We start from the raw sequence: 27250 nt of genomic DNA on the forward strand, positions 1-27250 counted from the left end.
AATAATAAATTACTATTACTAGTCTGAAACATCTGGAGAGCAGTGCTCTGACATCCCAGTTGCCCTGCTAGCTGGGGAATGAACCACACCTTCCCATCAATGGTATATTGTGCCTGGATAGCTCAGTTGGCTAGTGTGTGGAGCTGACAATGTCAAGGTTTCAGGTTCAATCCCCGTATGGGACAGCTACATATTCCTGCACTTTGGGAGGGTTGGACTAGATGCCCCTCGGGGTCCCTTTCCAAATCTACAGTTCTACGAAGCCCTGGAATGATGCAATATCCCTGAAGTGGTAGCTTTTCCTTATGGGGAGGGAGGAATCCAAATCGTTACCAAATTAGCAGGAAGTGCAGAACGGTTACCTTGTAAACATAGCTGCCTTGTAGTGCCAAGCCACTCATCCGCCTAACTCAGTATTACCTACACAGACTGGCAGTGGCTCTCCAGAATTTCAGACGACACCCCCAGCCCCACCTGGAGACGCCAGAGACCCCCACCTGGGACCTCCTGCATGCAAGGCAGTTGCTCTGCTGAGAGAGCCATGCCCCCCCCCCCCGTGTTCCTCTGCAGAGGCACTAAAACGTAATGAATGAAAGCAGGCAAAAATCAGGAGCGAAAAGGATACTTTAATGGATGAAAGGGGGGCGGGGAGGAGAAACATGGATGAGAGCCTCGAGAAAGGGATAATGGAACAAAGGATATTCCCCAAGATTTATTAGACAATACTGCGTCTTATACATATATTTATACTATACCACCGGGAATTTTTTTTTTTTAAAAACAGACCCTTTCGAAACTCGCCCAGGCCGGGGGGAATCTAGTTCCTTTCTTCCAGGCACGGCATTTTCTCCTCTGGCACAGTATAAATAAAATACGTGTCCGTGAAGCGTTAAAAAAAGCTCTCCCCTGAAAGCTCATCCAGTCGGTGGCTTCCTGCGCTCCCAGTTTGGCATCGGTCGTGACAGAAAGGGGGATGTTTCCAGGGAAAGGGATGATTCGCACCAGGGACCCAGCTGCAAGGACCAGGGAGCCTCTGGAATCGGCCTTACCACCTCTGTCTCACCCGGCCTGAACCAAGACCTCCACCTTGCCTGGACTGCATTGGGTGGGGATCCAGGGATCCACAAGACCTGGATGAGCTTTCCTTTCATCTCTTTTTCTCCGTACGTTCCCAGGAGCTCCTGATGGTGACACACCTGTGCGCTCCCCTCACACACTCTCTCTCACACACAAAACTATCTTTCCAGCCAATCTAGGGATCCTTGATTCCTCACAGAGATACGGCTTTGCATTTCTGCCACACGCTCCCTCTGGCGACAAATCCCACGAGCCAAAACCCCTACAAAAGGCTCTTGTACAAAACAGCATTTCTGCAAGAATAGCCAAAAGGTCTTTCCTCCCACCCTGCGTCCCCCTATATATATATATTTATCTATATATAAACACCTCCCTCAGACGACGGGCTTCATCTAAGAGGCAAAAAGGGTGAAATGAATACCAGGTTCTTTGTACAATTGTATAAAGAAGGGGGGGGGAGGACCCCCCTCCCTCAACCCCCCCAAAAGCTGCTCTGCAACCTTCATGTGCTAGAAGTTAGGATACATCACACGACCCTAGCAGCAGATTAATAAATAAGGATTAAATAGTCTATTTTACAAACCCACAGAGAACAGTTGCGTTAAAAAACAGAAAACCCACGATATCCCGGGAATGATGATGACCTCTTGAAAACGGATCATTTGGACAATATTCCTTTGCATAGGAAGTCTTCTCCATGGGGGGGGGGGGGTTGTCCCAAAAGTGCACCCGCCTTCCCTGCCAGCCTCAATGTTCCTGATTTTGATCTCGGCCACCAGCATTCAAAATTTGGCGTTGCCACAAGATTGGAAGGCAGCGGCAGCCTTGGTATTTAACCGGAAGACAAAAGAAATCTACGTCGAGAACCGCATGGCACCGTGAACGCATTTGGGATCTCCCCCCCCCCCCAAAAAAGCGCCTGGGCCTAACGAACCAGAGCGGCTTATTAACCTCGTAGCTTTTATTAAGCAAACTCAACATAACCAACCACACAGTGGCAAGTGACAGATCAGCTGCTTCCCAGCTGCAGGACGCCCAGGCGACGTTTGGCTCTCCTTCCTAAAAAAATGGGTCCGTTTGGATTTTGACACAGTAGAGCAAAGGGAGAGGGAGGGAGAAACAGAGAGAGAGAGAGCAAGAGGGAGGGAGAGTCCGGCTTGGATAGCATTTCCTTGAGGGCTGCTTCCTTATGTGACGTATTCCTTGGCTGGCGGTTCCGAGTCGGGTTTCGGTTGCCTAGTAACTGTTTTCGTGGCCGGCCAAAATGTAGAGATTGCTGTGGGCCGTTGGGTTGTCGGTCGGCCTGCTCTCCAGCACCACCACCCTGTCAGGGGAAGGAGGAACGAGCAAGTTAGCCCTCGCTGCAAGTGGGCACCCTGGGGCCCTGGCACCACAGCCTCCCCCAGCCGGGCACCCTGCAGATGTTGGGGCGACAACTCCCACTGCCACCAGCCACCGTGGGCGCTGGGAGCTGTAATGCAACATCGGACTTAATAATAATAAGAAGAATACAGTCGTACCTCCGCTTATGTATCCCTCTGGTTACGTAAACTTCAGGATGCGAATGCGGCAAACCCGGAAGTATTTTTCCAGGTTTTGCTGCACGCACATGCGCAGAAGCGCTCTATGCACCATGCGTATGAGCAGAAGCGCTAAACCACGCCATGCGCATGAGCAGAAGCGCTAAACCGCACCATAAGGTAAGGTAAAGGTACCCCTGCCCGTACGGACCAGTCTTGACAGACTCTAGGGTTGTGCGCCCATCTCACTCAAAGAGGCCGGGGGCCAGCGCTGTCCGGAGACACTTCCGGGTCACATGGCCAGCATGACAAAGCTGCATCTGGCGAGCCAGCGCAGCACATGGAAACGGCGTTTACCTTCCCGCCAGTAAGCGGTCCCTATTTATCTACTTGCACCCGAGGGTGCTTTCGAACTGCTAGGTTGGCAGGCGCTGGGACCGAGCAACGGGAGCTCACCCCGCCGCGGGGATTCGAACTGCCGACCTTTCGATCGGCAAGCCCTAGGCGCTGAGGCTTTTACCCACAGCGCCACCCGCGTCCATGTGCATGCGTAAAAAGCCATCCACTGGTTGCGAATACCTTGGGATGCATCCGGACCTCCAGAAGGGATGCTGTTCGCAACTGGAGGTACCATTGTAATTATTATTATTATTATTATTTAACATTGCTGGATGCATCCCATGACATGGGAAAAGGCATCTCTTTTAAGAACATGGCCGTGAAGTTTTCTAATGCAGAAAGACTGGAAATCTAAATATAAGATTTGTGCAGTGTGTCAAAATCTTCTCAGCTCACCTGTCGGAGCCCAGCAAGCGGAACACCCGGGTTTCGTCTGAGATCTCCTGGGTTACCTGCAAAAGGGGCAGAGAAAGGGACACTTGAGCCAGCTAAGACGGCGGAGGAGGGTTGAGTCAAATAGTCCGGTCACTGCTGACAAAATGCACAATAAGTTAGTTCAGAAGCAACCTTCGCAGCTTACTGAACCATGGTTCAATGCTGCTGGACTCCTGCTCCCACCATTCCTGACTTCTGGGCCACGCCGGGTGGGGTCAAGGGAGATGGAGTCCGACACCATCCAGGTTCTGCACCTCTGGTTTATTAAGCCACCTGGGAATGGGTGTCAGGCCCAGGCACTCTTTCCTCGCCTCTGCGCTGGAACAGAGTGCAGCAGCACTCAGTGCTAAAGCCCAAAACAGAAATCTATCCATATACATTATTGTTGCATTGCTATTTGTTGTATCTTACATTTAATTTGTATGACAGTGTAGTGGCCCAAGGGCAGGATTCTCGTGCCAGCTGGGAAGCCCAAATTCAAATCTCACTTCAACCACAGACTCATTGTGGCCTTAGGCAAGCTGTTATTATCCTGGCCTGCCTTACAGGGTTATTGTTAGGTTTATTACTGAGATAATGTGTGCATATCATGTTTCCCACTCTCCAAATGGGCTAGATAGGAATGCTTATGTGCTGCTATCCTGGGGGGAGGCTGGGGACGTCCCCTGCCTAAAACCCAGGAAGACCGCTGCCAGCCAGTGTCAACAATACAGTGGTGCCTCGCAAGACGAATGCCTCGCAAGACGGAAAACTCGCAAGAAGAAAGAGTTTTCTGTTTTTCGAGGTGCTTCGCCAGACGAATTTCCCTATGGGCTTGCTTCGCAAAAAGAAAGCCCAAAGGGAAATCTCCGGGGACCTCTTTTAAATGCTGGCAGTGGGGAGCAAAGCCTTTCGCCCCCCCTCCGGCCTTCAGAAGAGGTCCAGAAAGGCCGGCGGGGGCCGAAGGGCTTTGCTCCCCACCGCCAGCATTTTAAAAGCGGTCCGGGATAGCAGGGAATTGCACTGCGCTTTCCCAGACCGCTTTTAAAATGCTGGCCGTCGGGAGCAAAGACTTTTGCCCACCGCCGGCCTTCAGAAGAGGTCCTGGACCTCTTCTGAAGGCCGGCGGGGGGCAAAAGTCTTTGCTCCCCCCCCTGCCTGCCTTCCTGGGACAGCGGAGACTTCTCCGCTGTCCCAGGCGATCTTAAAATGCTGGCGGGCGGCAGCGGAGGCTTCGCTGCCGCCCGCCAGCATTTTAAAATCGCCCCGGGACAGCGGAGGCTTCGCTGCCGCCCACCAGCATTTTAAAATCGCCCCGGGACAGCGGAGGCTTCGCTGCCGCCCACCAGCATTTTAAAATCGCCCCGGGACAGCGGAGGCTTCGCTGCCGCCCACCAGCATTTTAAAATCGCCCCGGGACAGCGGAGAAGTCTCCGCTGTCCCGGGGGCTTTTAAAATGCTGGTGGTCGGCAGCAAAGCCCTCCTGTCCCCGGAGCTTGCGGGGCGGGAGGTGGGGAGAAGGGCTTTTCTTGCCACCGCCAGCCTTCAGAACAGCCTTCTGAAGGCTGGCGGTGGGAAGAAAAGCCCTTGTCCCCCCCCCCCCAGCCTTCAGAAGAGGTCGGGGGACAGACTGTCCTCGGACCTGGTCTGAAGGCGGTTTCCATAGGAATGCATTGATTGATTTTCAATGCATTCCTATGGGAAACCGTGCTTCGCAAGACGAAAAACTCACAAGAAAAAACTTGCGGAACGAATTAATTTCGTCTTGCGAGGCACCACTGTATTGAGTTAGACAGACCAATGGCCTGACTCAACACAAAGACGGCAAACAATGCCCCTAGGAAGGTGTTACGCCACTGGGCAATGGTACCTCCCATAATGAAGTGAGAACCATGAGCACGTTGTTTGCGCCGTTATGGCAAGCCTTACACGAGGGTTAGCGGGCAGTGGTACTGGTAAAACAATATAAACCCAACTGTGAGTAATAATAATAATAATAAATAGCACTTTACATCATCGTGATAAACTTCACAACAACTTTGTATAGTGCGTTTGTACAACTTCATACGCTTTTATTTGGGGGTTCAACTAGATGACCCTTGGGAGTCCCTTGCAACTCTACAATTCCCTGATTCTGTTATTATCTCCATGGTGGTGGGAATGACCAAGGCCTGTTAGTGACTTCATAGCTGTGATGTGATCTGGGGGCTACAAACCTGACTGCCGATGCCCCTCCACCCTTAAGTCGCTATACTTGAGAATGTCTTCTTCTTTGGCGATCCCTCATAGCCAAGTAAGATTGTCTTCCATAAACACGGTCTTAACAGTGAGTCCGTAAGTGACTGTGGAGGCCAATTCTGGATCCACATGTCCTTCCACAGTGGGGACACTGGTATCCCGGCAGGAGATGATCACGGTGTGGATTTGCCATGCGTGCCTTCCTCTTAGCACATTTCTACCTTGCGTCCATGACACCTTTGGTCAAGGCTGTTCTCCAACTGGAGCGCTCGCAGGCCAGTGTTTCCCAGTTGTCGGTGTTTATACTGCATTTTTTAGATTTGCCTTGAGACAGTCTTTAAACCTTTTGTTGACCACCAGCATGACGCTTTCCATTTTTAAGTTCGGAATAGAGTAGTTGCTCCGGAAGAAGATAATCAGGCATCCGCACAAGAAGCCATCTCACACCAGGTCAGGCCAATTGCCCTTCTACTCTGACTGTCTGTTGCTCTACAGGATCTTGGCCAGAGAAGGCTTCCCTCACCTGGCACCCAATATTCTTCTAACCGAACGTGGGCCAACTATGATCCTTCACTAGGCCAGAGCAGCAAGGGCTCCCCTCCCCTCTCTGGCTTTCCCTGAGAAGGGGCGTTCCTCTCTCAGCAGAGCAACCAAATTCCTTCCATGGAGGGCAGCAAGGCTGGGAAAACAAGCCCCCCCCCCCAACCCAAGACTTACTTCGTCAGACTTAAAGCTTTTCCCTTGCATCCCATGCTTCCAGAAGGCCAGAACGCTGTCTTGAAGGCACACTGCGGGAGAGATGCAATAGGGTAAGATTGACAAACTTAGACAGCATCTTAAAAATCAGAGACATCACCTTGCCTACAAAGGTCTGTATAGTTCAAGCTATGGTTTCCCCAGTAGTGATGTATGGAAGTGAGAGCTGGACCATAAAGAAGGCTGATCGCCGAAGAATTGAGGCTTTTGAATTCTGGTGCTGGAGGAGACTCTTGAGAGTCCCATGGACTACAGGAAGATCAAACCTCTCCGTTCTGAAGGAAATCAGCCCTGAGTGCTCACTGGAAGGACAGATCCTGAAGCTGAGGCTCCAAGACTTTGGCCACCTCATGAGAAGAGAATACTCCCTGGAAAAGACCCTGGTGTTGGGAAAGATGGAGGGCACAAGGAGAAGGGGACAAAAGGACGAGATGGTGGGACAGTGTTCTTGAAGCTACCAGCATGAGTTTGACCAAACTGCGGGAGGCAGTGGAAGACAGGAGAGCCTGGCGTGCTCTGGTCCAGGGGGTCACGAAGAGTTGGACACGACTAAACGACAAGAAGAAGAAGAAGAAGAAGAAGAAGAAGATGAAGAAGAGGAGGAGGAGGAGGAGGAGGAGGAGGAGGAGCAGCCCTTCTGGATCAGGCCCCTGGGCCCATCTAGTCCAGCATCCTGTTCTCAGAGTGGCTGGCCAGATGTCTCAATGGGAAACCGGCATGCAGGACCTGAGCACAAAAAGCAACACTGTCCTGTCCTCCTATCCTGAACACCTCCTGCAACTGGTATTCACAAGCATTGGCCTTCAAGTCTGCAGGCAAAGCACAGCCATCATGGCTAAAAGCCATAGAAGTTCTTCTCCAACCTGAATGTGTCCAATCTTCTGAAAGCCATCCAGGCTGGTGGCCATCGCTGCCTCAAGACACAAGGCAAGGCCAATCAGGGCTGTTTTATGGGGTGGTCTTGCTGAGTATGGGGAGGGGATTCCAGGGGAGACCTACTTGCTCTCCCCACATGCTGAGTGAGAAGTCCATTAAATGGTGGGACGGAGTCCAGAGACATGTCTTGGAGACAGCTGGTCTTTGGCAATGCCAGGAAGTGTCTGCCAAGGCATTGCCCAATTGTCGCCTCGTGATTTTTCAATGCCAGCACAGAGCCCTGGCTTCTGGGTTGCAGCTGTAACCCTGGCTAGAGAACTCTGTCTGCAGCCTCCACCGCAAGCCTCCAAGGTCAGTGGGTCATGGCAACAGACGGGCTGCCCCCCTCAACTCCCACCAGCCTCCAGCCAATGTGGGACACTGATCACACACTCTGAGCGCTCAGGAGCCCAAACATGCCATCAGGAGGAACATTCCCGCCATAACAATGGCTGGTTCTCACCAAGGAAGCCTCCCAGGCATTTGAGGAATGTCATTATGGGCTTTCCTTCCAACATCTTCCTGTCTTGTGTCTTGCAGACTCTGAGCCTGTGGGGTTGCATGCGATCTACCGCAGGAATTTGGGGCCCCCAGGCTTCTTTACCTGGCCCCCAAGACTCTCTCCAGGCCACACATTCTCACCGGCCACAGCTTGGCACCCTCCTTGAGGATTTTTGCCTGGCTAGAATGCATCCTTGAACTCTGACAAAACTTCTGGTGGAGGACAAAGAGGGAATTCACATGTGTTTCCCCGCCTGCTTTTGTACCTGGCCCCACCCACTGCTGGCATTTGGCTCCTGGAAGGTTGCCCAGAAGGGAATGTGGGTTGAAAAGGGACCCCCACCTCTGAGCTAACATACAGCATGCACTTTGGAGACAATAAACGATGGCGAAGACGGTCTCTGCTCACCTACAGATTCAATGCAGAAATCAAAGCTTAGTTCGGAGGCCAGCTTCTTGCTCGACTTCAGTTTCCCATGCAGATTCACAATTTTCACAAATCCTTAAAAGGGAGAAACGAGAGCCAAATCGGGATTGCTGGGTCAGCTGAGAGGCTGCCCCAACAAATATATGGAAGGGGGAAGAGCCAGGGCCCACGGCAGCAGCCACTCAGCCCACAATACAGGCAACGGCTGCTGCAGGAGAACCACAGCGACAGAGTGCAAAATCACCACCACCATCATAATAACACAGGAATGTTAATAAACTATGTGTTTTGAGGAACTGATCTATATAGGGTTTTTTGTGTGTAATTCTACTGCTGCTTTAAACTGATTTTTAGCTTAAATGCTGCTTTCAGGCTGCCTTGTTCTAAAACAGCCTTTCTCTTTTTTTCCAAACCTTTTTATTGATTTTCCAAAAATTTAAAACAAACAAACAAACAAACAAACAAACACACATATATCCTATTTGTAATTAAACCAATCTTTGCAACATTATTAAGTGACTTCTTCAAATCCCCTTGGTTGAATTTCATTATATATCATTTAAACAGTTTTCCAAAATCGATCACTTAACATCTTTCATTCTTTCTCAATTAGCTTTAAACATCTTAAATCCTCTCCTTTCATATTTAAATCCTAAGCCTATCTAATATTTGCAAGCTTTTCCAATTAAGTTACAGTGGTGCCTCGCAAGACGAATGCCTCGCAAGACGAAAAACTCGCTAGACGAAAGGGTTTTCCGTTTTTTGTGTCGTTCCGCAAGACGAATTTCCCCATGGGCTTGCTTCGCAAGACGAAACGTCTTGCGAGTTCTTGCAAGTTTGTTTCCTTTTTCTTAAAGCCGCTAAGCCGTTAATAGCCGCTAAGCCGCTAATAGCCGTGCTTCGCAAGACGAAAAAACCGCAAGACGAAGAGACTCGCGGAACGGATTAATTTCGTCTTGCGAGGCACCACTGTATCTTAACATATTTAGCTAAATAGTCTTTAAATTTCATTCTTCCTGGTACTCCTCCCCCTTTTGGTCGCGGACTCTTCCAGTCAGGTCAGCCAGCTCCAAAAATTCCATCATCTTCATCTGCCATAAAACAGCCTTTCTCAACCTGTGGGTCCCCAGGTGTTGTTGAACTACAACTCCCATCACCCCTAGCTAGCTTATTATTATGTTTTATTGTGTTTATTCTGTTTTTGTCCCCTCCTCTTTTTCTATTGTTTCTGCCTCGGAGCTCAAAAAAGAAAAGGGAAAAAAAGCAAGCAAGCTCTAACTCCTGCTACTTACTGTCCAAGCAGACAAGAACTGTGTCCCTCTCCAGCTGGGTGACGTGGATGGCATCGAGCTGTTGGCAACCTTGATGGAGGGGAGAAGAAGAAGAGAGCAACCATTTGCATCCAGCCCGCTGATGCAACTCTTTCTCAAACCCATGATGCTATAATGCCACCTCTTCTGCTGCCCTCCCCCCCCCAAAAAGCTTGCCAGGTGACAGAACCCTCCTCTGAGCAGAACTTGGCCCCTCCAACCTCTTGCACTTCCCCACTTTCGCTGTGAGTAACTCATATTGTCTCTTATAGTAAACTGAACTCAGGTCTGCCGGAGCCTCACCTGCACCAGTTTCTGTAAACCACGAAGAAGCAGAGTTCAGGTTAATTGTCTCAAACTGGACGACCTGGTTTGGTTCGACTCCCTTGCTGATCGCCACGCACACCATGGGGTACTCCTGCTCTGGGATCACCAGCATTTCGAAGACGTTCAGGGGGGTGGGCAGCGGGAAATCAAAGTGCTGGAAGGGGCAGGGGGAAAGAAACAACAAGGCCACCAAAAGGAAAGGAAAGATGAGACTGAACAGCAACCGGCCTGTTCTGAGATCTGGCTTCTTACTGAGTGGACGTCTAAACTATTTTCAACATTTAGATCTCACCCTGTAAACAATGACAAGCCTCAACAGCATTTTTTTTTAACTACCGTATTTTTCTGTGTAGGATACGATGCTTTTTGCTTAAAAAAAATTAGGCAAAAATTGGGTGTCGTCTTATACGTGGATATTGAATGCAGAGGGGGGACGTGTGATTAATGGCAGCAGCGAGCAGGAGATTGGCAGCAGCGATTGGGAGGGTGATTGGTGGCTGTGGCAAGGCCTGCTGGTGATTGGCTGTGGTTGTGGCAATTGGGCAGGCGATTGGTGATTGCGGCAAGTGGGCGGGTGGGCAGTTGGTGGCTGTGAGTGGGCAGACAATTGGCGGCTACAGCAAGGTGTGTGATCGGCAGTGGCTGTGGCCAGCGATCGGCAGTGGCGGGCAGGCGTGTGAACAATTGGCAGAAGTGACCTCCCCCCCAAAAGCTAAACAACCTAATTTCTTAATTTTGGGTTAAAAAAAACAGGGGTCGTCTTATACGTTGGGGGCATCTTCTACACAGACAAATACGGTAAATTAAGATCACTATAGAATCAGAATTGCAGAGCTGGGAGTAAGCCAAAGGGTCCAGAGTTTACCAAACTTGGGTCTCCAGACTACAATTGCCATCATCCCTGACCATTGGTCCTGCTAGCTAGGGATGATGGGAGTTGTAGTCCCAAAACTGCTGGAGACCCAAGTTTGGGAAACCCTGATCTAACCCAACCCCCCTTGCAATGCAAATGAACAAAAGCAACGTCAAAATAAAAATATACAGGTATAGAAGACTCAGGATCACTTTCAAAAAGCTCTCCTGAAAAGGCAGCCCTTCATCTGCTATTCAATGCTGGAGTTGGAGACAGTGTGATGATGAGCTTCAGGGAGGGCCTTGGTATCCCCCAGCACAGGGGTCAATGGTGAAGGGGTCCTCTCTGCTCCTCAAGTCTTTGCTGCCCCTTCAAAGCTGTCTTTCAGGGCTCTGATGAGAAGCATCAACACCCTGAACCAAGCACAGAAGTTAACTGACAGCAGATGCGACTCCCACTCCAGATCTGAAACGGCTTAACGTCTTGCACGGAAGCCTTCAAGTTCCACCCCCAGCGGACGCATTCCCATGAAACACCACCACGAAGTCGCGCAGAAACGACCCTCACACACCTTTATTAACATGAACTTCTGCATCGGTTCATACCACTGAAGCAAAACGATCCCCAGCTGCAACGCTCCACAGAGGTATTTGTGGCCTGTATAGGGATTTCTCACTGCAGAGGAAGAAAAGCAAAGGAGAGGAACAACCCCAAAGGGTTAGGACTGAGTCAGTTCCAGCAGTGGGAGAGCTGGGAGCAGAACTCACTTGGCTGGCTCTGCTTTGGCAGGACAGCTCCATCACGCTGACGCCCCACCCCAATCTTCTGCATACTACTTGGTAATAATAATAATAATAATAATAATAATAATAATAATAATAATAATAATAAATTATTTATGCCCCGCCCATCTGGCTGGGTTTCCCCAGCCACTCTGGGCAGCTTCCAACACTATATTAAAATACAATAGTCCTTCAGATATAAAAAAAACTTCCCTAAACAGGGCTGCCTTCAGTTGTCTTTTAAAAGTAAAACAGTTGTTTATTGCCTTGACATCTGGTGGTAGGGCGTTCCACAGGGCAGACACCACTACTGAGAAGGCCCTCTGCCTGGTTCCCTGTAACTTGGCTTCTCGCAGCGAGGGAACTGCCAGAAGGCCCTCGGAGCTGGACCTCGGTGTCCGGGCTGGATGATGGGGGATGGAGGCTTTAAAGGTCAGCACCAACACTTTGAATTGTGCTCGGAAAAGTACTGGGAGCCAATGAAGATCTTTCAGGACTGGTGTTATATGGTCTCAGCGACCACTCCCAGTCACTAGTCTAGCTGCTGCATTCTAGATTAATTGCAGTTTCCGAGTCACCTTCAAAGGTAGCCCCACATAGAGCACATTGCAGTAGTCCAAGTGGGAGATAACTAGAGCATGCACCACTCTGGCAAGACAGTCTGCGGGCAGGGAGGGTCTCAACCTGCGTACCAGGTGGAGCTGGTAAACAGCTGCCCTGGACACAGAATTGACTTGCGCCTCCATGGACAGCTGTGAGTCCAAAATGACTCCCAGGCTGCGCACCTGGTCCTTCAGGGGCACAGTTACCCCATTCAGGACCAGGGAGTCCTCCACACTAGCCCGCCTCCTGTCCCCCAAAAACAGTACTTCTGTCTTGTCAGGATTCAACCTCAATCTGTTAGCCGCCATCCATCCTCCAACTGCCTCCAGGCACTCACACAGGACCTTCACCGCCTTCACTGGTTCTGATTTAAAAGAGAGGTAGAGCTGGGTATCATCCGCATATTGATGAACACCCAACCCAACCCCCCGATGATCTCTCCTAGCGGCTGCATGTAGATGTTGAAAAGCATAGGGGAGAGGACGGAACCCTGAGGCACCCCACAAGTGAGAGCCCAGGGGTCTGAACACATATCAAAACACATATATGTTGCTTTGGGTTCCGGGATGGAAGCAAGGTGGGATATAAGCAGGTAACAAACTTTGGAGGGAGGGAGGGAGGAGCAGATGCCCTGGTAGAGAAGGTCCAAGCAGGTCCACAAAGCTGGGAGAGGGTTGTCTCCAGAAGCTCAAGCAGAAGACTTACCTATACAGCATTTATGGCACCCTTTTGTATCCGGGATCTTTGTCGTTAAGGCAAATTTCCTGAAATGAGAGTTAAGTGTGAATGGTTTGTTGGTTTAACTAGGACTGTCTCTTATGCCACTTTTGTATTCAGCCCGCTGAATATAAACGGGAACGTAGATGGAGCGAAACCAATGTGACTGTTGGCCAAGCTTGCAAAATGGGCCCAAAATAGACCCTCTGTGGATAGAGGCAGTCTACCTCTGCCTAGCAGCCGGGGAAAGCATACAAGAGGCAAGTGGGTAGTCTTTGTGTTCCCTTGGAGGATTTTCCCAAAGCATGGACCCTGAGCCAGCAGGGCTCTCCTTCTGTAACCCCCCTTCTCCCACAAATCAGACCTCCCATGTTTTATCTGACTTCTTATCTACAAGGATAAGAAGAGTCTGGGCTGCTGGATCAGGCCTTAGGCCTATTGAGTCCAGTCTCCTGCTACCCAGAGTGGCCACCCAGATGCCTCTGGAGATGAGCGCAATGGCATTCTTCCTCTGTTCTTCCCCAGCACATGGTGTCTAGCAATATCCCGTATTTTTTGCTCTATAAGACTCACTTTTCCCCTCCTAAAAAGTAAGGGGAAATGTGTGTGCATCTTATGGAGCGAATGCAGGCTGCGCAGCTATCCCAGAAACCAGAACAGAAAGAGGGATTGCTTTCACTGCGCAGCGATCCCTCTTGCTGTTCTGGCTTCTGAGATTCAGAATATTTTTTTCTTGTTTTCCTCCTCCAAAAACTAGGTGCGTCTTGTGGTCTGGTGCATCTTATAGAGCGAAAAATATGGTACTTGCCTCTTGACAGCGGAGGTAAAACACAGTTATCATGGGAAGCGATGATTGATAGCCCTCATTACTGTCTAATCCCCTTCTCACTTTCTCCACCCCATGCAAGATTTCATATCCTGTTCTTTATCAAGGCATTTTGCATTTTGTATCACAGCATCCCTGAAAGTTGGTGGCCATCGAACCTCTGCTTAAAAACCTCTAAGAAATGAGGTTTCTTTGGATAAGCTGCCACTTGCGCCTCTGAAGGTAAGTGAAGGTTGTTGGAAGAAGATTTTTTCATGTCCAGGCAGGCTCATGGGGTAAGAAGAGGCCCAAACCACAACGTTGGGCACTTGGGGATGTATTCAACGGAATGCTTGCGCTAGTGGGGGCCAGTGCAACAACTCGTGCTAGTGTAGCAGGGCTTACCCACATCGCTGCAAATTGCCTGGGGTGCGTGTGGCTTTCTGGAAAATGCCCAGGACAGCACAGAGGGGCAGGAAAGGGGTGACCACTCCATCAGGGAAGCCGAAACCCTTGTGCTGATGGAACACCTCTTAGAGTGCAATACTGAATTCTGCCCCATGTTTTCCTGTTTCTTGAAACTGCAGTTTTACTTGACTTTTAAAAATGATTTACTGCATAGTGGAAAACACGCACACACCTAACCATTCCAAGAGCTTACAATCTGTGTTATCTAAATAAAATAAAAAACAAGGGAAGGTGCACTTACTGCCAGGGCAGTGAACGTGGGGCTCTCCAGACACTGATGCACTACAGCTCCCATCATCCTTGACTGGCTGGGACTGATGGGAGTTGTAGTCCCTGCAGCTTCTAGAAGGCATTATGTCGGCTAGCCCTGAGACTGGGTTCAAGAGGTAAGAGAGCGCTAGCTTACCTGGGCAATATTCTGTCGGGGAACCGATGGGTCTGAATGTGAGCAGCAAGGCCTGTTTTTTTGGCTTGCTCAAACAAAGCTATTAGGTTATGAGAGTAGAGCTGGAATGTTCTCCCTGCAACAGAAACACGGCCTGTCTCAAAACTCTGGCATATTATAACAATAAATGCAAATACCGAATAAAAACAAAGAATACAGAGTGGGAAAAGGTTACCTTCTAAAAAGGACAGCCCCAAAACATCCAGAGAGGTCCAAGCAAATTGCAGAGAGCAAAAGAGAAAGAAACAAATTAAAAATGACTTCCGTGGCATTACCGTAAGCCAAGCTAAATTCAGCACACCAAAGGGAAGATTTCCTAAGAGAATATCCTATTCCCCTGCAACCCCCCGTTTAAGCTTTGCGGTGCATTTCTTTAGCAGCTGACATACCTGAGAGCGACATTAAGGTATTGTTGATCACGTAGAGCCAGGTGCATCTCCGCGGAAACAGCTAGAAAAAGGAGCAGAAGAGATTCCCATGGGTGAAAAACTGGGGAGGCGTTAAAGGAAGCATGGAAGGCAGTTTCTGGCAACTCAGGTTAAATTTTTCTGGTCCCTTCCAACTCTATGATTCTGTGTTAACTCAGAAGTTAGGTCCTGCTGTGATGAATGGGGTGTATACCCAGATAAGTATGAATTGGTCATGAGGTTACGATTAAGCTTTAGAGAGTTACACTCGGTTGTAATCTGTTTTATTTTCATATATACATAGCTTATATAACCGCTCTCTATCCCTCACACTTCCAGGCTGACTCACAGACCACAGAAATTTACAGTTGGAAAGAGACACTTGGAGGCCACAGAGTCCACCTCAGAGGAGGCTCCCTAATGCAGGATGCAACCTCAGCCTCCCTTGCGGAGGACTGCCTGACTCTCTTTAAATGCCTCCAGTACGGGGGGACCTCGTCACCTCCAGAGATGATATTGAATAACTAAAGACAATGAGAACCAACACACTGGAAGCAAATATATTAAAACCAGCAGAAACAATAAAAGCAGGGCAGCAGCACAGAATAAAAACTCTTTCAGGCAGTATCTTAAAAGGATGGCCTGGGGAAATTAAATGAGTACAGGTGAAACTCGAAAAATTAGAATATCATGGAAAAGTTCGTTTATTTCAGTAATTCAACTTAAAAGGTGAAACTAATACATGAGATAGACTCATGACATGCAAAGCGAGATATGTCAAGCCTTTATTACTGCCTTAATGCGGCGTGGCATGGATGCTATCAGCAGTAATTGATGCAAAAGGGGCCCAAACGAAGCACTGAGCACATATGCATGCTTCTACTTCTCAGAGGTCCAATATTGCTCTATTTGCAATCCTTGTTTTGCTGATTTCATTTAATATTCTAATTTTCTGAGACTGTTAATTTGGGGTTTTCATCAGCTGTATGCCATGATCATCACAATTATAACAAATATAGAATCATAGAGTTGGAATAGACCACAAGGGCCATCGAGTCCAACCCCCTGCCAAGCAGGCTTGACATATCTCGCTTTGCATGTCATGTGTCTATCTCATATACTAGTTTCACCTTTTAAGTTGATTTACTGAAATAAACGAACTTTTCCACGATATTCTAATTTTTCGAGTTTCACCTGTAAAGCAAAAGTGGAACTTGTGTTTTAGAGACTACAGCTCCCATCAGCATGGCATGGTGCTGGATGCAGCTGTGGTTCCTCTGAAGGGCAAGAGGCTGGGGGAAGGCTGATCTTAAGTCATATGGCTGCAGATACTAGCTAGGGAGAAGCTCTTTTTTCTCAGGGTGAGGAGCCTGTGTCTCTCCAGGTATTGCTGGACTCCAACTCCCATCTGCCCCAAGCAGTGTGGCCAAGACCCAGGGATGATGGGAGCTGGAGTCCAGGAGTGCATGGAGGCTACAGGTTTTCCACTGCTGTCTTAAGATGATGGAACTTAGAGTAGAGAGCCCTTTGCTCCACCCACAATGGCCACCCAGCCCTCCTGCCCCGGAGGAGGCGTACCTAGTCCCCGATCCTGAAAGGGGGCTTTGCCCATCTCCCTGGCCTCGGCCTCCCAGAAGGATCCTGCTGGCCCTGAGCAGTTCTCCCCTACCTGTTCCATGGTGGCTTCGTGGAGCTCGTTGAGGTTCAGAGTATAGATGCCTTCTTCTGTGCCAAAGATGATATACTGATCTAGAACACGGCGGAGGGGAAACTGGCTTAGCCTCTTCGGAAACGCAACTGGGGTGGGGTGTGAATTCCTCCCCGGCTCAAAAACGGAAAGTCACCCTCACCTTTCGTGTCCGGGTGTATCCAGGATGTGGCGCAGTTGATCTTCAAAGGGCAGCCGTCAAACACTTTGGAGAAGCAGGCTCCCATCTGGAACAGCAAAAAGGAAAAAACACATCACGGGGTGTCTTCATTGGCGTAAATGCAACACACAAGTTTCTAGTTCCTCTGACCATTAGAAAGCACAAAGAAACAAAGCAGATGAGGGGGCAATGGCCAATGGATGTCTCAGAGGCCAGAGAAATGACCGGTTGTGCCGGGATGGGAATAATAATAATAATTATTATTATTATTTATTATTTATACCCCGCCAATCTGGCTGGGTTTCCCCAGCCACTCTGGGTGGCTTCCAACAGAATATTAAAATACAACCATCTATTAAACATTAAAAGCTTCCCTAAACAGGGCTGCCTTCAGATGTCTTCTAAAAGTCTGGTAGTTGTTTTTCTCTTTGACATCTGGTGGGAGGGCATTCCACAGGGCGGGTGCCACTACCGAGAAGGCCCTCTGCCTGGTTCCCTGTAACTTGGCTTCTCGCAGTGAGGGAACCGCCAGAAGGCCCTCGGTGCTGGACCTCAGTGTCCAGGCAGAACGATGGGGGTGGAGACGCTCCTTCAGATATACTGGACCGAAGTCGTTTACGGCTTTAAAGGTCAGCAGCAGAGCTTTGAATTGCGCTCAGAAACATACTGGGAGCCAGTATAGGTCTTTCAAGACCGGTGTTATATGGTCTCAGCGGCCGCCCCCAGTCACCAGTCTAGCTGCTGCATTCTGGATTAGTTGTAGTTTCTGGGTCACCTTCAAAGGTAGCCCCACGTAGAGTGCATTGCAGTAGTCCAAGCAGGAGATAACCAGAGCATCCACCACTCTGGCAAGACAGTCCGCAGGCAGGTAGGGTCTCATCCTCCGTACCAGATGGAGCTGGTAGACCGCTGCCCTGGACACAGAATTGACCTGTGCCTCCATGGACAGCTGTGAGTCCAAAATGACTCCCAGGCTGCGCACCTGGTCCTTCAGGGGCACAGTTGCCCCATTCAGGACCAGGGAGTCCTCCACACCTGCCCGCCTCCTGTTTCCCCAAAACAGTACCTCTGTCTTGTTAGGATTTAACCTCAATCTGTTAGCCCCCTGCCTTTGAGCCAGGCTCCCACAATGATCTTCGCTTTTGATCTTTTTCTCCAGCAAACTGGATTATTAAGTGGAGGCAGCGACACCGTAAAACCCTGGGGAGCCCACTGAGCACCCCTCTTCTGTTCAAGATGGGGAAAAGGGGGCTGCCCTACATCAACACCGCTGTAACGTGACGTCTCCTGGCCCATGACAGCATGCACACCCCGCCTCTGGAAAGCCAGCTCACATGCAAGCATGAACAGGAAGCAATGAAGTCCCAGGGGGCTGAAACAGAGGAGGGCGCAGGCAAGGGGGTGGCCCCTGCAGTGCTGCGGAGACACCAGTATATGCCCCAGTATGCCAGGCGGTGCTGCTGACCCTGGGCACAGATGCTTTTGCAAACCGTGATCTCCGTTAAAAGAAACAGAGGTGGGAGCCTGGCTCAAAGGCAGGGAGCTAACGTTAAGGAGCTGCGGGGTGAGAATTCGTCTCTGTCTGGGCCCTTCCTCTCAGGGCTAAGCAAAGCTAGAAATGGCACAACACGCAGAGCAGTTTCAACACGTGCCGTTTCAGCTCCTCGTACACGATCAATAAGCTTTCTTACCAGCACCTTTGGAGTCGGTGGGAGGCCATTGATTGCAGGCTTCTGTGGATAGGGGAAAAAAAAAAAGAGTATCACAAACCACCGTTGGAAGGCAAACACTGCTCCTTGGGAGCAACACCTTGAAAGGATGGGGGTGAAATTCAAATCCAAGCTGACATATTATGCGGTTGCTCCGCAAAAGCGGTGTGCAACTTTCTGTTGTCAAGCCTGGATCAGGCTACCTTGTCCTCGTTACCTGTACATTAACCACCCTGAGACCTGCGGGTACAGGGCAGTATACAAATTTAATTAATTTAATAATAATAATAATAATAATAATAATAATAATAATAATAATAATGCATTCTGGTACACATGACCACTCCTGGTACAGGACCATCATCAACATTACTACTATTAATTAAATTCCCAAAGCCCTGAATAAGAGCAGTTCTTGGGTACAGATTGATGGAGCTAGACAATAACGAGCAGCTACAAGGAGGCCACGCAAAGGAGCCGAGTGCAAAACCACCCACCAGATATTCCCGCTTGTCCTTTTTCCGTGGCAGCTGTGGCACGTAGCCCAAGCCGTCAGCGTTCTCCTCCGCGAGCTTTGGCACAGTGTCCCCGTTGCCTAAAGAAGAAAAAAAAATTAATTTGCTGCTTCGTTCATATTGTTTTTAGAATACAGATGCCTTGCTGATACTTGCTGATGATATAATATGACATGCTATACTGGTGACGCTTAGTCAATTTTTTACTTGCTGGCTTGTTAGCAGCTTTAAAGCCCTAAACGGCCTCGGTCCTGTATACCTGAAGGAGCGTCTCCATCCCCATCGTTCAGCCTGGACACTGAGATCCAGCGCCAAGGACCTTCTGGTGGTTCCCTCCCTGTGAGAAGTGAGGTTACAGGGAACCAGGCAGAGGGCCTTCTCGGTAGTGGTGCCTGCCCTGTGGAACTCCCTCCCACCAGATGTGAAGGAAATAAGCAGCTATCACTTCTCACAGGGTGGAAACCTCCAGAAGGCCCTCAGCGCTGGACCTCGGTGTCCGGGCAGAACGATGGGGGTGGAGACGCTCCTTCAGGTATACAGGACCGAGGCCGTTTAGGGCCTTAAAGGTCAGTCCATGGGCTTTTAAAAAACTGGGGCAGGATGGAATGGTGGGGAGAGTGTAGAATGTAGATTGGGGAGGCAAAGGTGCAAAATCCAGCTTCTGGCCTGGGGCACCTTGCTATTGGCCAGGGACTCAGTATGTCAAGCTATGCCACATGGTGCCCTCCCGGTCTGTTTCGACTGCAGACTGTATTTTTTAAATTACAGCACACTTCACCAAGTTGGCACCCTTCAGATGATTCAGATGACTTAAGAAGCCTGCTTAGAAAACTTCTGCCTTAAAAGCAGAAACGAAAACGCCAGCTCCTTCTACACTCTGGTGCAGCTGTACTGTGCACCCAACCAAAAGAACGAACCACGGTCGACTGAAGGGACATGGGACGTTTGCAGGTCAGTGACATGGGGCACCAAGCATTGCTCCCCCCACAGGGAAGGGGAAAAAAAACTTCCTCTCCCCCAGACTGTTCTCAGTATAGCTGCATGGGAGCGCCAAGGAGCCAAGTCTTAATTTGGCACCCTCACCTTCGGAAACTGCCAGTGGAGGTTGCCTCTAATGTTTCCCCCCGCAGTCCCAGGTATCTCGTGGGGCGGCTGCGATGACCGGGGTCCTCAGGTGCTTAGTGCATTCTGCACACAGCCCAAAGCGGCAGGGCAGGTGGCCCTCCCAGGATGGGGATACTCACCCAAGTCGCTGTAGCCGGCGGTGAGCAAACCAGGACTGCTGACGCTGCTGGTCATCCCAATTGGGGAAGGTTCTGTCTGAGGCCCGCACACTGGGATGCTCTGTCTCCGGTGAGACGGTGGGGCTTGGCCGTGAGGGTCGGGGCAATACTTGATCGTCTGGGACTTCTCATCATCGACGAGGCCTTCCTCTTGGTAGATACTGAGCCTGGGCTAGAGTGAGAAGACACAGAGAGCAAAACAGATTGATTGCTTTCAGAACATTGATTGTTAAATCAACCAACCAACCAAAGTGATTTCCAAAAAAGATAAAGCAGAAAAATACATCAGTAAGACAAATTAAAAGTAATATATTTTTTCTTTTTCTTTCATTTATATTTTAAACCTTGATTTACATTTTAAATCATAAATAAATAAGAATAAAAATGTGCACCACAGGAATACTTTTAAAACGACAATAGACCCCAAACAGATTTAAGCTTGCCACCAGCTTTCTAAACACCAGGAAAGGCTTCTCTACACATGAATGTTTTCAGCAGGCGTTGAACAGGGTACGGTATCAAGAGGCAGGGAGTTCCGCAGTGCCGCCACACAAAAGGATCGAGTTCTTAGAAATGCAGAATGTGTGTTACGTTAAGAGCACCGGTTCTGCCAGTGGAGTCTGCTGTTGAGTATGGCGATGGCAGCTGCTTTGCAATCTGATGTGCTAGCGCTGCCCTTCCTCAATAGCTGGCCTGGAGGAAACGCCACATGCAGCGAAGCTCGGCTTCTCCTCCTGCCCCTGCCCTCTTTTGCCCCATATTCTTCCCCACTGGTCTGCCCCCTCTCTTTGCTAACCGGTTCAGTACACTCCACGCACACACTTTCAGCATTCTAGCCTGGAGGAACACGTCATGTGGCTGCGGCGTTCGCTCACCTTTGGAGGTAGCGGAGGGGGTCCTCCCCTTTTCAGTGTTGATCTAAAAAGAAACAAGAAGAAAAGCCAACAAAAATGGTATTCCTTCCCACCTGGCTTTGAGGTGCACGCAGGTTTTCAAAAGGAAGGTTAGCTGGCTGACAAGGCTATCGTTTCATTTTCCCAAAACCAAAGCCTCTGGTTGCAGAAAGTCACTTTTGAAAGGAGGGGTGTTAGTGAGGACAGCGGAAAACCAGCAGGATAAGACACACGGTGGAAGACAACACTTCTTGGTGGGGTTTTCCCTCTCCTCCCGTCAGTATCTGTCACACACCAGAAAATGTTTCACTTCTGCAAGGCCCTGAAAATGTGAGCAGCCTCTCAAATCCCTCTGGGGTTTCTCAGATGCACACCTTGACTGCCCAACAAGGCTCTCTCTGTGTGCTGGCAGCTATCCCTACATCTTCTGGAAGCGAACTGCAGAGTTTAACTATGTGCAGCGTGAAGGACTCTTCTGTTGTCGTCTGCCCTGAAACTTCCAAAATCCAGCTTCAATGGGGAATATGTGCTTGACTTATCCAGGTTGCATGATCTTAGTTTTTCTTTGGCACAGGAAGCCCTACAGACCCCTGGGACTAAGGTACCGTGACGAGATCAGGACTGTGACTGTCTGTCCCACCCCTCTTCCCTCTCCCCCTGCCAAATCTGAATACGGCCGCCCCCACAAACCCTACGATCTGTAAACTCGCACAATTCTGATCTCTTCACCACACGTGGTTTGAAAACTCTGCACAGGAGAGAACTGCAGTTAGCATAATGCAAAATTTTGGGGCGTTGTTGTTGTTTTTTAAGCACAGAGAAAGCACATCCTCTAATTACTCCAGCCTTGCCATTCTTCGATTTTTCAGAATTATTCTGCCAGATGGCAATTAAAAAGAAAAGCCATCGGAAGGAGAACATATTTTTGGTGGGACAATGTGTTAATAGCTTTGCAGATGGCGTCATGGAATTTTGCAAAGCGAGCTACACTTTTTGAAAGGATTGCACACGGAAACCGAATGAACACGGCATCGGCATCGCATTGCAGGTGGGAAGCGAGAGAAGCCCTGAGAAGCTTCCTGCCCAGAGCCAAAATTCTGTGCGTGGAGGCAGAAAAGGCATCACGTTCTCCGGAACCCTCTTCCCTCAGAAGTGAAGCAAGAAGTTATATTTTCGATGTTTACTTAAAGCTCTCCTTTTCTCCCTAGGCCTTTCCAAATAGGTACATTTACTTCTACGGATTTTTAAAAAAATGGTGTTTGGTTTTTATGTTGTTTTATGATCTGCATTGTGTTTTATTGCTCTACGTTGTGTTTAATTGCTCTTGCGGTCCCTCCCAACTCTACAATTCAATGATTCTAAGTGCTTTAAACATCTCAGGTACTCTCTGAATGCAGAACAGTTTAGAAAGGCTGGGCTGGAACGAAAGACAGGGTTTCCCAGCCCACTCAGGAGAAGCCCCAGCCCCTCCAAGGGTCTCCAAGGGTCACTGAGACATTGTTAAAGAAAGCCAACTCTGTTAGGTAGCAAAGGAAAGAGAGAGAGAGAGAGAGAGAGAGAGAGAGAGGAAAGTCAAACGTCAAGAAAGAAATCACTCACTCCTCAGCATCTTCGTGGCCGTCGCCAAATTTGGTAAGAAGCCCCCTAGATGAAACGTTGATAAAATTATGTTATTTTTGTTTTAAAAATAAAATTTAGACTGGGGTAGTAGGGCTGAAGAGAACCTGTGGCTTAGACTCCAGGATTGTGATCTGTAGAGCGGCTACGTGGGGAAAATCAAACTCAGGAGGGGACCCCAGAAGCTTCTGAAATTCTGTACAAAACCATCAGCACTGATGACAAAGGGCTTCTTCACATACCTGAAGTCCTGGGTGGCGCTTTGCTGGCTTAAGACCGTGTGACAACCGCTCTCTAATCACGCCTGACTTTCTTTAGCCTGACTGAACCGTTGTTTCTCAAACTTGGGTCCCTGGCTGTTGTTGGACTACAACTCCTATCATCCCTGACCACTGGGCCCTGCTAGCTAGGGATGATGGGAGTTGTAGTCCAGCAACAGCCAGGAAACACGGATTTAAAGAATGAAAATGCTACTGTAATCCATAGCTGCGTCTGTCAAGGCTGGATGTCTTGAAGTAGAGGACCTTATGCATTATATCCTGCGCTGCCCCTTATATAATGAAGCAAGAGAGAGATTTTTAGCACCATAACAACAAGGTCCCCTGGCCAGAACCCCTATGACATGATTTTATATCTCCTCGCAGACACAGATAAGTATGTGACCTGGCGTGTAGCACTCTTTGCAACTGCCACTGGGAAATTAGAGTGCCAGGCTGGGAGCAGAGAGTCCAGGGTTCGAATCTCCGCTCAGCAATGAAGCTCACTGGGTGTGAGTTTGACCCAGTTGCTGTCTCTCAGCTGAGCCTACCTCATGGGGCGGTTGTGAGGGGGGTAGTAGTAGTAGTAGTAATAATAATAATAATAATAATAATAATAATAATAATAATATATTATTTACTCACCACCCATCTGGCTGGGTTTCCCCAGCCACTCTGGGCGACTTCCAAAAAAATATTAAAATACTGTAATACATCAAACATTAAAAGCTTCCCTGAACAGGGCTGCCTTCAGGTGTCTTCTAAAAGTCTGGTAGTTGTTGACATCTGATGGGAGGGCGTTCCACAGGGCGGGCGCCACCACCGAGAAGGCCCTCTGCCTGGGTCCCTGTAACTTGGCTTCTCGCAGTGAGGGAACCACCAGAAGGCCCTCGGGGATGGACCTCAGTGTCCGGGCAGAACGATGGGGGTGGAGACGCTCCTTCAGGTATACAGGACCGTAAAATAAATAAATAACAGAGGGAGCTAGAGAACCATGTTTGTCACCTTGGAGGAAAGGTGAGCTATAAATTTAGTAATAGCAACAGAGGCAGTCTGGATAGCTCAGCTGGCTAGAGCATGGTGCTGATAATGCCAAGGTTGCAGGTTCGATCCCCGTATGGGACAGCTGCATTTTCTAGATGAACCTCCGGATCCCTTCCAACTCTACAAAGAACAGCAATAATGCAATAGGTAATCTGACCCTTATGTTTTCCCTCCCCTTACGGTTTTGATCCATGGGCTACTTTAAAAATGAGGCTGCATTTTAAATTGCATTTTAACCTGTATTTTAAATGGTTTTTTTCTTCTTCTTTCCCCTATTATGTTTTTATTGTAATTTTACTGGTGTTAGCCGCCCTGAGCCTGGCTTTGGCCGGGGAGGGCAGGGTATAAAAAATTATTATTATTATTATTATTGTTGTTGTTACATGGTACTAGGCCCCCACTGGGTTAAACCACAGAGCCTAGGGCTTGCCGATCAGAAGGTCAGCGGTTCGAATCCCCGCGACAGGGTGAGCTCCCGTTGCTCAGTCCCTGCTCCTGCCAACCTAGCAGTTCGAAAGCACACCAGTGCAAGTAGATAAATAGGTACCGCTCCGGCGGGAAGGTAAACGGCGTTTCCGTGCGCTGCTCTGGTTCGCCAGAAGCAGGTTAGTTATGCTGGCCACATGACCCGGAAGCTGTCCACCGGCTCCCTCGGCCAGTAAAGCGAGATGAGCGCCGCAACCCCAGAGTCGGCCACGACTGGACCTAACGGTCAGAGGTCCCTTTACCTTACTAGGCCCCCACTGCAGGGAGGAGAGAAAGTCCGGAAGCTGCCTTACCCTGAGTCAGACCTTTGGTCCGTCTACCCCAGCACGGTCTACACTGGCTGGCAGCGCCTCTCCAGGGCTTCAGGCAGCGGACAATCCCAGGCCTGCCCTGAGATGCTGCCATGGGCTGAACCCGGGGCTTCCTGCAAGCAGATCCAACGCTCTGCCACTGAGCTACAGAGGGAAGGGCTGACATCGCCTCCTCTGGAAGCAACCCTGCCCATCGGCCTCCCAAGCGAAAGTTGAGGACGCCCCTCACCCAATGGCTTCCCTAGGGCTCAAGAGATGGGAAGAGAACACCAAGGAAGGGCCGGTCCCAAACTTCTCAAGTGCAAAGCACTTTCTGTGCTCAGGAGCATTACAGAAATGAATCACAAGGACTCTCTCTCGCCCCCTCCATCCACGGATGAAATACGGCTTTATTTGGTATTCAAAATGTTTGTTTTGTACCGTCTCTGTATCAGGCCATTTTGGGTTGCGACGTCTAACTCAACGGTGTAGTCTCTCACGAGAATGTACTTTATTTTATGAGCTAATGGCTATGAACCCTGGTTTGCTTTGGTTTCATTTCTTGGTACTCCTTTATGCCCCCTTCTCTGTTTTATTTCATGTTTTCTACTTTAACGTCACAATAAAGCCTCGAAATTTATTTATTTTTAAATAAAAAACCCACAGAGTTATAAACAAATAAGCAATGGGATGAGCAGGCGCTCTCCCTCGCCCTCCCGGGTTACTAGTGCTCTGAAACGCAAAATCCGGTAACTTCGATTGAAACGTCTTCTGAGTTCTTGCCTTCAGGTCAAGGCTGTCCCGCTGATTTACAATGCTCCCAATGTTCTCTTAGGCCCTCCCACGACCACATTATTTCTGGCGACCAGCCCAGGTCTGGGGCCCACAATGAGTGGGAATGGGCAGAGTCATTGTGGTGGAGGAACAATAAAGAGGATTTTGGAATGGCTTTAATGTTCCTGAAGGGACAGGGGAAATAGGCACTCCTCTCCCTCCCGAAAGAAAGGATTGGGCCCATCGCTCAGTGGCAGAGAACAGGTTTTGCACACACAGCCTCAGGTTCAATCCCTGATCTCCCCAGTAAAAAAAATATCCAGGCTGGAGAATAAAAGCTCTCCAGAAAACCTTGGATGGTTCAGCTCTGGGCTAAATAGATCAAGCGCCAGACCCATGACAGGGAAAATTCATATGTGCAACACTGGAAAAAGATCCGGAGAGCTCTCACCCTCTGTAATTATTTTGGGGGAGTGTGGAGAGAGACAGGGGAAAAGCAATCAAGCAAAACTTTATGTTTATGCAGCTTTAAAGCAAATATCCCTCCAGCAGAAGGCTGGCAGGCCACGGCGGACCTTTCACACGGAGCTGACCCCTTGACGGAGGCCATAAATCAGCGCTGTGTTTTTTCTGGACGAGCCCAAGAGGACGGAAAGCGGCCCAAAAGCCACAGCTCCTTTTTCTTTCTGCGCGGCAGTGACATTATCCAGCCTTCCAAGCCTCCAAAAACCCCAAGCATTTCCTGTTTACGGCGCTGAGCAGAACGTGACCCTATACTGGAGGGGCAGATACGCTCCCTCTCTTTGGGGGTTTGGGACCATGAGCAACCCGGCTTCGTCTGCCCAGGTGACTGTGATGTGGTGCTCTGGCCTGGCCTCTGGGCTCCTCTGCAGCCGCCTGGAATGCAGCTGTGCCCGAGCCAGCTCCAATCACGCCCAAAGCCCCAGTAAATGCCAGACGCGACGCCAGAAGCCCCGCGTTTCCTGCATGCTCCTCTCTTTATCAGTTGCCTGGTCCTAGAAGCCACCGCAGAAAATGCCAGCCTGGTTGCACACGCAAGGATTTAACAGCTTTTGGCCATAGAGAAAAGCACAGTAGAAAAGAAAAGGAGGTGGGGAAGAGGAAAGGAAAGAAAAGTGGGGAGAGAGGAGGGGAAAGGAAAGGCAAAACCTCTTAGTTCAACAGAAGGCAGGACCTACAAAACCACTGTGGATATTTACAACCAGAGAAGATAAGAACATGAGAGCCTAAGGCGAGCCTGGCTGCAGGATCAGGAGAAAGAGGGCCCACTTACTCCAGCATCCTGTTCGGACACATGCCAGAGAAGACCGGGAGACAGAACTGAAATCTGCCAAGTGGGTACCCACAAAGACTTTGGCACGACTGCTTCACCCTCACCTTGAAGCCCAAGTACCGTATTTTTCGCCCTATAGGATGCACTTTTCCCCCTCCAAAAATGAAGGGGAAATGTGTGTGCGTCCTATGGGGCGAATGCAGGCTTTCGCTGAAGCCTGGAGGGCGAGAGGGGTGGGTGTGAACCGACTCCTGCC

At 49.5% G+C, this 27250-nt stretch overlaps 1 protein-coding gene across 2 annotated transcripts in view; it reads right to left on the reverse strand.

Moving 5' to 3' along the window:
- Window positions 1-606: 606 nt before the first annotated feature.
- Window positions 607-27250, reverse strand: part of MAP4K5 (mitogen-activated protein kinase kinase kinase kinase 5) — a 97462-nt gene continuing 70818 nt past the window's right edge. Inside the window, exons 17-33 of one of the 2 annotated variants that reach the window (XM_077934542.1) lie at window positions 22832-22876; window positions 21215-21257; window positions 20301-20511; window positions 19039-19136; window positions 18524-18565; window positions 16815-16899; window positions 16634-16713; window positions 14947-15007; window positions 14519-14633; window positions 12828-12886; window positions 11309-11412; window positions 9861-10038; window positions 9540-9608; window positions 8230-8322; window positions 6366-6436; window positions 3393-3448; window positions 607-2401 (exon numbers count right to left, since the gene is read on the reverse strand). In XM_077934542.1, the coding sequence (XP_077790668.1) occupies window positions 2314-2401; window positions 3393-3448; window positions 6366-6436; window positions 8230-8322; window positions 9540-9608; window positions 9861-10038; window positions 11309-11412; window positions 12828-12886; window positions 14519-14633; window positions 14947-15007; window positions 16634-16713; window positions 16815-16899; window positions 18524-18565; window positions 19039-19136; window positions 20301-20511; window positions 21215-21257; window positions 22832-22876 (1498 nt within the window). In that variant the 3' untranslated portion in view covers window positions 607-2313. The remainder of the gene's footprint in view (window positions 2402-3392; window positions 3449-6365; window positions 6437-8229; window positions 8323-9539; window positions 9609-9860; window positions 10039-11308; window positions 11413-12827; window positions 12887-14518; window positions 14634-14946; window positions 15008-16633; window positions 16714-16814; window positions 16900-18523; window positions 18566-19038; window positions 19137-20300; window positions 20512-21214; window positions 21258-22831; window positions 22877-27250) is intronic. The other variant, XM_077934574.1, reaches the window with a different exon arrangement.

Source organism: Podarcis muralis, chromosome 1, assembly GCF_964188315.1.
Source record: "Podarcis muralis chromosome 1, rPodMur119.hap1.1, whole genome shotgun sequence".
Classification (NCBI taxonomy): domain Eukaryota; kingdom Metazoa; phylum Chordata; class Lepidosauria; order Squamata; family Lacertidae; genus Podarcis; species Podarcis muralis.